Below are 8,373 nucleotides of genomic sequence, written 5' to 3'. Positions count from 1 at the left end.
AGAGGGCCCCACAGAGCCCACCACCACACCCCACCCACAGGCCCATGCTGTGGGTATTTTATTACCCAGTCTGTTTCAGGACAGCAGGGTCTGCATGACTTCAGATCCCCTGCTTGAGCATGCTGCAGACCTGCTCCAGCACATGGCACATGCCCTGGTCCTTTGGAGTCCTGCTGGCCAGGGATATCTGCAACAGCAGAACTGGTGTTAGGCTCTACCCTGGACATGTGTCCCCTGCCCCCCCAGGGCTATAGCCTGGCAGGGTGATGGGTGTAGCATTTGGTAAGCCTGGGCTACTTTCAGGACTGGTTCTGTGGGAGAATTCTTTGGTTAGGATTTGGGAGTATGGTCTTGGCTGTGTAGCCCAGGCTAACTTAGAAAAACACACACACACCCCACACCTTTGGGTGCTGTTTGAAAATGTGTGCCATACTAAGCTTCACAGTTTGAGCAATGCACAGTGCAGAACACCCTCCTGGGTTAACTCCACACACGAGAACAAGGACACCAGATCACATGCAGGACCCAGTAATTAGCAAGAGGGCTCACTGCTCTAGATGTACCCTGCATGTCTGGCAGATGCCCTCACCTGGCCACCCAGGTCCTATGACCTCTCTTACCCCAGACTCTGGGGAAGTGGAGAAGTCTGTTGCTCACAGCTCAGGCTCTGGAACGTGGTCTGTGCTTCCCACAGGACCTAGGGGTGGGGTAGGGTGTCCACAGTCTCACCTTGAGCTTATCTAGGTAGGTATGCTCTGGGCTCCAGGACTCCTGGAACTTCACAAGGTCAGGAGCACCCTTGTAGAACTCTGCCAGCAGCACCTGCAGGGCAAGGGGCAGCACACCTGACTCCTGTTCATTCTTGGCTCTGCAGCTCCCTCAACTGCCAGGAGGGACTAGGTTCAGTGCAGGCCTGCCCTGGCTCTGATCTATCCTCATCCCAAGAAATCACACCCATGAGTCCTCAGGGATGACAAAGTAGACACAGCTATCAAAAAGTAGCTACATAGCCAGGTGTGCTGGGGGCACTCCTGCCATCCCAGCACTAGAAAAGCTGAAAGAATAATTGTAAGCTTGGGCTACATAAGAAGACTATCTCAGAAAACAACCAAAAAACCCAACAACAAAGTCAGAAGTGGAGCTTGGGAGGCAGAGGCAGGCTGATCTGTGTTCGAGGCCAGCCTGGTCTACAGAGTTAGTTCCAGGACAGGCTTAGGCTCCAAAGCAAAAACCCTGTCTTGAAAAACCAAAAAAAAAAAAAAAAAAAAAAAAAAAGAAGTGTAAACCATTAACTCTGGAGACACAGCCATGGGCAGATGCTTACCATCTCTTGAAGGATATCATTGGTCAGGAAGCTGTCCTGGACATATGCCATCTCTACGTCCATGGGGATGCCGTAGTCACTGGGCCTTTGCTGCTAGGAGGGGTGGGGACCAGTCAGAGAGGCCTTACTCCAGCCCAGTGTGCCAGGGGCTTCTAGGGTCTGAAGTTAAGGGATGTGGGAAGCCAGGGCATTGCCCAGCAGGCCTTAAGAGTGACCACTGAGATACCACTGGACAGATGGAGAAACTAAGGCACAGCTGGAGTCCCCTGCCTAAGATGCATATCCCATTCTCCAGTCCCCAAACATCTGCCCAGATATAACCCCACCATGCCCACTCACATCCATGCCCCTCAACTTGCCTTTCCCCAGCTTACCCACCTCAGGGGGAGGCATCACCCAGAAAGGGCAGATCTTGGACTCAGGGCCTGGGTTGCCAGAATAGTATGGGGCTGTAGGGACAATGATGGGTTTAGGCTGGTGGGCTCAGTGGGTTTGGCAGGGTGAGTCCCCAAACCCAGTGCCTAGCTGGGGCCTCACAGCATAGCAGGGCCAGGCAGGGCTGGAAGCCGTTGCTGGTGCCTTGCAATCTCAGCTGGTATTCCATCTGTGCATCGATGTCCTGCAGGGAGGGCACTGCTGGGCTGTGTGGGTGGCTGTGGTACCAACCCACCAGGGACAGGCCTCGAAGGAATAGCACCTGGTGGATCTGGAGACATACAAGCTAGGTTGGGGCAGGGCAGGACCAGAGAGCCTTGAGCTGCCCAACCTCATACAAAGGCAGTTATGCAAGTTCTCCTCTCACCCAACAATGTCAGGGAGTGTGATTGACAAATAAATATGGGGTAGGAGAGACGGCTCAGTAGGTAAGAGTGCTGGCTATCCTGTAGAGGACCTCAGTTCAATTCCCAGCACCCACATCAGGCTCACAATCACCCATAACTAGCTCCAAGAATTGGATGCCTTTTTCTGGCCTCACTAGGCACCCACATGCATGTGTACAGATAAAGCATATATCCACTTTTTTATTTTTTAAGAAATGCATCTAATTGACTGGGCAATGGTGGTACACACCTTTAATTCCAACACTCAAGAGGCATCGGCAGATGGATCTTTGTGAGTTCAAGGCTAGCCTGTTCTACAGAGTTCCAGAACAGCCTCCAAAGCTGCAGAGAAATGCTGTCTTATGAAACAACAACAAAAAAGCACTTGTGCCAGAATCAGCTCCCAGCACCCAAATGGTGGCTCATCACTATCCATAACTCCAATTCTGGGGGATCCTATGCCCTCAAATGACCTCCAAGGGCCCCAGGCACACAGATGACACACAGACATTCAAACACAACACCTGCAGAAAAAAAAATCTTTAAAATTCCACCTAGGCACAACAGACCTATTCAGTACTCAATAGGTACAATAGGAGGCTGCTTCATTCTAGGCCAGCCTGGTCTACATAGCAAGACCCCTTGTCATGTAAAGTGCCAATCCAGCATTTCAACCACAAACATAGGTACCCACACTCACTTCCACATTTGCAGAGCATGGCCACTGTCCTGGCCACCAGGACAACTGTGGCCCCCTCCCAACAGCCCTCACCTCCTCCTCAACAGTGGCCGCAGTATCGGCGTCCCCCAGCCGACTCCTGCAGGGGAAGGCTCTCAGCACGGTCAGCACTGTGGATGTACCCAACAAGAAGCCATCAGTCCTGCCCCAGACATGCCCTTGTCCACCCAGTCCCAGTACATACTCTGATTGTTAATGTCCCAGCGACCACCAAGGTAGCCCACAACCTCACTCCAAGTCAGGTGACAGTGGAAGTCCTAGAGATGAAAGGGGAGAACTGGCTCTGGCTGCATTTCTTGTGTCTATGTAGCAGCCAGCCCACCCTCCTATGAGCCCTTATCAAGCACCTACCATTAACCTTAGGGATGTCACTCATTGGTGAGTATGCCTGCACCTAGTGTGTACAAAGGCACTGGGGTCCATTCCCAGCACCAAAGGAAAAAAATAAGCACCTTTTACTTTCTAATAGCAAGCATGTACTGAGTGCCTGTGTATATCATTTCCCTGACTCTTCAATGTCCCCCACCCAGGTCAGCAAGTTCCTTCTCCTTGGACATTGAGGGTGACCAGGCAGGCAAAGTTACTTTGGTCACATACCAAGAGGAACAGCACGTTACTGGATACGGCCACGTTGAATGGCTGGAACTTGTTGATGGCAGCAAAGGAGGTTACTTCTACCAGAGTGTGGGGGTTCCTGTAGTGGCCAGGAGGGTGTCAGAGCTTCAGGAACTTAGGCTTCCCCCCACCCCACCCCCTCCTGAAACCTCCCAGCAAGTGTGGCCCTGCCATATCCCTGCCTCTGGGACCAAATCAACCGAGGGCACCAGGGAAGCCAGGATCAGAGCAGATGAGGTAGCTGACCTGGCAGAGTCACGACTGCCCAGCATGCAGTAACGTACTGGCACCTGGACTTTGTCCACACGCTTGCCCATGGGGGTGACCTCTGAGGAGAGGGATGAGAGAAGTCAATGCGAACCCTCCCTTCCATTCTCTTTGCATAGAAGGAAGGGTACCCAAGAAATACAAGGAAGTGGGGCCAGCAAGATGGCTCATTGGATCATGCAACCAAGCCTGATGACCTAAGTTTGATTACCAGAATTCACATGGTGTTAGAAGGAACCCAGCTCCTGAAAGGTGTCCTTTATCTAACACATGCCCTTGACCCCAGCTCTCAGGAGGTAGAGGCAGACAGATATCTGAGTTCCAGGCCAGGCAGGCAGAGTGAAACAGGCTGGACTGTGTCAATCAAGCCTAAGAAACATCCAAGCCAGCCTCCCCCATCGCAGTCCCCTCCTCTCTGGCCTCTCACCTGGCTCAGAGGAGCCCTTCCCAAGGGGTCTGCGGCCTTTGTCCTCTGCTGAGACCCCGGCCAGCGCATCTTCTTCCTCCTCTTCCAACAGCAGCTCCTCCTCCTCTGCTTCGCTGGTGGGACTCTGGTGGAGTGGGGTATAGCAGTGGTAGCAGTAGTGTCCATCAGCTGGGTGCCTCACTCACACCCCCAAACAAGTACTACTCTCTGGAGCCCAGGCCTGAGCCTGAGATGCCATTGCCTTGAGTGACCACAGAGGGTGAGAGTGAGCAGAAACTGCCTGAGATGTAGGCTTCCCCCAAGCTTGGGATTCAGCCACTGGCTCCTTCTGGCTGTGTGACTTCAGGTGAGAGTCCAGCTATAGCTGAGCTGCCTCTCATTGGTCATTCTCCCTATAGCAAGTCCCTCTGCGCATAACAGTCCATGCCTTCCACCCCCTTCAGGGTCAAAGCTGAAGGCCTCACTACATCCCAGAAGGCCCTGCCTGCCCTGTCTGTCCCCTCCCTGCTTCCCTCCTGCTTGTGTTCTCTCTGCTTCAGCCATTCAGGCGACCTTGCTGAAGTACATGTGAAGCTCTGCCCTACCCCAGGGTCTTTGCACGCCTCATCCCACAGCACACAGGTGAAGGTTTGTAGTCACCTCATCAGCAGCAGCTACTGACATATGCAGCTGGTGTCGGCGGAGCCAGGCAGCCTTGTACTTGTCAAGTTTCTGGCCCTTGTACTTGACCGATGCCCAGCCACAGCCAGACTTCTTGGCCGGGTTGACGAGCTTCTTGCAGTGTGTCGCCCAGGCGCTGGGTGAGTTGAAGATTTGCCCAGTTTCCTGCCACAGGATCCTGCCATCCGGCTGCAGGTCCCCAATGAACTTCCTGCCCTGCAGGAACAGAGAGGGCTGGGACACGCCCACTCCTGGAGATTCCTAACTCCATACTCCCCGAGGCTTGGCGTCCATTTTCCTCTAGGGCTCCCAAGAGGCATTGTCATAGGAACACCATCTATCACACCCCTACAGCATCCTGGCACTCAACAACCAGACACACAGCTTTAAAGTTAAGCACCACCGGTCAGACCCAACATACCAGGCCAGCACTGTCAGCCCAGATACTGGGGAGGCTGAGGCAGAAAGAACATAAGTATAAAGCCTTCTTGGAACCCTGATTTCAGTGGTAGAATCCCTGCCTAGAATCCTCTAGTGATGGGCTGGGGGCATGATCAGAGGTGGAGCCCCGTATGATAGGCTGGGGGCGTGGCCAGAGGGGTGCAGCTCCCACCTAGAATCCCTGAGAAAGGGGCTGGGGGCGTGGCTCGGGTTCCATTCTTGGCACCCCAAAGAAAGTTTTTTGGGGCGATCGTTTTAAATAACAGTATGCAGTATACATCTTCATAGAGGGCCTGGGAAAGCTGACGGGAAAGCTGCTATCGCACGGATGACTGTAATTATGGTTATGAGGCATTGTGAGGATCAGGCTTCCGTTTCCCCTTATGCACGAGCAATGAAGGGCATGAATGTTCTCTAGGGATCGCTCACCAGGTAGTAGATAGATAGCACCCCCTCGCCGGGTTCCAGCAGCTCGTCTTTGAGCAACACCCGTAGCGTGACCGCGCGCCTCGTGAGCGCGCCCCCCAGGGCCAGCCCAGGCCCCGCTGTGCTGCCTCCAGTGCCACTGAGGCTGCCACTGCGCCCTCCGCTGACCGCCCCGCGCTCGTGGTCCTCGGCCTCCGCGTCGTCCTCATCCTCCTCTGGCGCCTCCTCGGCTGCGGCCGCGGGGGACAGAGGCTCGGGAGCTGCAGCGAGACAGCCACGGGCTGCAGACAGAGGTCGTGCTCCTCTGCCCCGTCCCTGCCCACAAGGGAGGTCCTACCTGCCATGGCCGCCGAGTCCCTGCACAGCCTCCTCTCGGTGACCGGGCTCCGCCCCGCGCGGGGACGCCGCAGCCCATTGGTCACCGGAGATGGGCGGAGAGGATTGGCCGCTGGGAGCGGAGGAGATACGGAGCCCCTGAGTTGTGCTCACGTTGGAGCTGGAGAGTCCCGAGACATTTGGGAAAAATGAGGCGAGAGGTTGTGGGAGATTTGGAGGAGGATTCAAACCCAAGACCCCCCCCCCCGTTCAGGGACTAGAGACCCCTGCTGGAAAGAGATGATAACCTGAAGACTCCAGCTTGCTCTCGCGCTGGAAAGAAAATGCGGGAACTCAGAGCTTCTGGGATATTAGGGAAACTGAGACCAGATGGTGCTGGTGACCTGGAGGGAAAACTGACACCCAAGACCGCCTGATGGGCTGCATCCCCGAGCTGGGGCGCTCAGCTTACTACAGCGATGAGGGAAACTGTAGGCTCTGCGCCCTTGGTAGTTGGGAGCTGGGGAGAACCAGCTTTGTAAGAACTGTAGGGCTGCGATGGGAAGACAGCAGCAGCGCGCTGCCTTATCCAAAGTTCTGGGCCAGGCCCAGCTTCAGCGTCTATAGGGTTAACTCGGCAAGGGACAGCCGTTCTTCTCAGCCAATCACCAGGTGCCCCCAACATCCAATTAACTACAAGGGATTGTTCCCATCCAGCCAATCAGCGCCCAGGTAGAGCCAGGGGCGGGTTTTGCTGAACGCGCGCAAGGCTCCAGGCCTTTGTTCCTATCCTGTCCAAGACGTTCAGTGACCCAGCCCTTGGTTCCCTCCAACCCCGGGAGGTCTGAAAATCTGGTATGGGGACCAATCAGAGTTGCGGTGGCCTCAAATGGCAGGTGGGATTGTCCCACTGGGGAAAGAGAGGGACAGGACGCTCTGGACAGTGTCTAAGGAATGAGAATCCTATTTCCCCTAGCCCAGGCCACCTGACCCTGGCTCCTCAGAGAGCCTGTAGCCTCGGTTTACCTCCCCTACGTGTATGTTCAATATGCAGATCTAACCACCTGGCAGTTAAAGCCTTGAGTGAGGCTCCATGTTCTGGACACTGGCCATCTTGTAGTACACCAAGCACTCCACCCTCATCCCAGTTATCTTCCCTGGTCCTAGGAGAATCTTTCTATACTGTAACTATCACCACTTTTCACCCTTCTCCACAACAGTCCATGACTCCCTATTGATTTTTCATTTCCTTCCTTCATTCTTTCAGGTTTTGAGATAGGATCTCACAGCAGCTCAGGTTGGCCTTACATTTGCAGTAATCCTCCTGTCTTAGACTCCCTCCTGCTGAAATCATAGGTTTGCGTCCCTACAGCCTGCTCCCTTGTGGCCTTTGACAATTAGAAGCAACCACTGTGCCGAGGTTAATAGATAACTATCAGATGTTATCTATTCAAGTGCCCTATAGATAACATGTGATAGTTGAACAGATAAAGGAACGTTGTGCCACACATCACACAGAAGCTATTTGGGTCCCCATCACTGTCCTTTATTGCCTGTGTAAAGTCCAGGTGCCTTAACTCAGGACTGCAGAAAAGGAGTTCATAATCAGTTCTGCTTTTTTCTTTCAAAAACAGCATAAAGCTGCAGACAGGACTGGACTTAGTTACTGTGTAACTAAGGCTGCCCTTAAACTGGTGATGACCCCCAACTTCTAACTTCTGGCAAGACCAGAATGTGTCACCACACCTGGCCGAATTTATAATTATAAACTGATTGATAACACTAGAATTGACCTTAGAGCTTTGTACTGGCCTGCAGTCAAGTACACTAACAACACAAGTCATGCCCCTAGCCTCTCTCTGAAATGTCAATAGTAGAGTCCTGCCTAGAATTCCCCAGTGAGGGGCTGGTTTTGTGGTCAGGGTAGAGCCCTGGCCTAGAATCACAGGGAAGGACTGGGTGTGACTCAGTGGTAGAGTGCTTACCTAGCACGTGCAAAGGACCTGGGTTGCAGCTACAGCAACAGGAAGAAAGTGGTGAGAGAACAAAAGGAGGGAAATGATGTGGTTTGTTATAATTATTCAAAATAGCAGTGAGTGTCAGAGCTGCTGGCCCACATCTGTCATTCTAGCACTTGAGAGGCTGAGGCAGAAAGATCTGGAGTTAAAAGTCTGCTTGTGGGGCTGGAGAGATGGCTCAGCAGTTAAGAGCACTTGACTGCTCTTCCAAAGGTTCTTAGTTCAATTCCCAGCAACCACATGGTAGTTCACAGCCATCTATAAATGGGATCAGATTTCTTCTTCTGATGAAGACAGAGCACTCATATATAAAATGCATG

General features: G+C 53.3%; 1 protein-coding gene across 2 annotated transcripts; it reads right to left on the bottom strand.

The window, feature by feature from the left end:
* Positions 1-21: 21 nt before the first annotated feature.
* On the bottom strand, positions 22-6,222 carry Mpnd (MPN domain containing). Of its 2 annotated transcripts, none has more exons than XM_051177563.1 (13): positions 6,058-6,222; positions 5,724-5,980; positions 4,833-5,069; positions 4,194-4,317; positions 3,746-3,827; positions 3,482-3,578; positions 3,069-3,141; positions 2,918-2,994; positions 1,862-2,030; positions 1,703-1,773; positions 1,325-1,417; positions 730-822; positions 22-187 (listed from the first exon to the last, which is right to left on the bottom strand). In XM_051177563.1, exons 1-13 carry the CDS (start codon positions 6,062-6,064, stop codon positions 101-103), a joined length of 1,467 nt encoding a protein of 488 aa, XP_051033520.1. In that variant the 5' UTR covers positions 6,065-6,222; the 3' UTR covers positions 22-100. The 2 variants fall into 2 exon arrangements, with proteins under 2 accessions (XP_051033520.1, XP_051033521.1); XM_051177564.1 differs by having other exon boundaries at positions 1,325-1,414; positions 6,058-6,221.
* Positions 6,223-8,373: the final 2,151 nt, after the last annotated feature.

The sequence above is a fragment of the Phodopus roborovskii genome, unplaced genomic scaffold (assembly GCF_943737965.1).
Source record: "Phodopus roborovskii unplaced genomic scaffold, PHOROB, whole genome shotgun sequence".
Taxonomy (NCBI): Eukaryota; Metazoa; Chordata; class Mammalia; order Rodentia; family Cricetidae; genus Phodopus; species Phodopus roborovskii.
The sequence above is the reverse complement of the archived record's forward strand: the minus strand, read 5'-3'. Positions and strand labels throughout refer to the sequence as shown.

Excerpts from the sequence above, each read along its gene's own strand:
- Mpnd (XM_051177563.1), bottom strand. Across the intron at positions 1,774-1,861 it reads CTGCCTGGCCCTGCTATGCT|CCCCATACTATTCTGGCAAC; the intron begins GTGAGGCCCCAG and ends TTGTCCCTACAG. Across the intron at positions 823-1,324 it reads ATGATATCCTTCAAGAGATG|GTGCTGCTGGCAGAGTTCTA; the intron begins GTAAGCATCTGC and ends CTTGCCCTGCAG.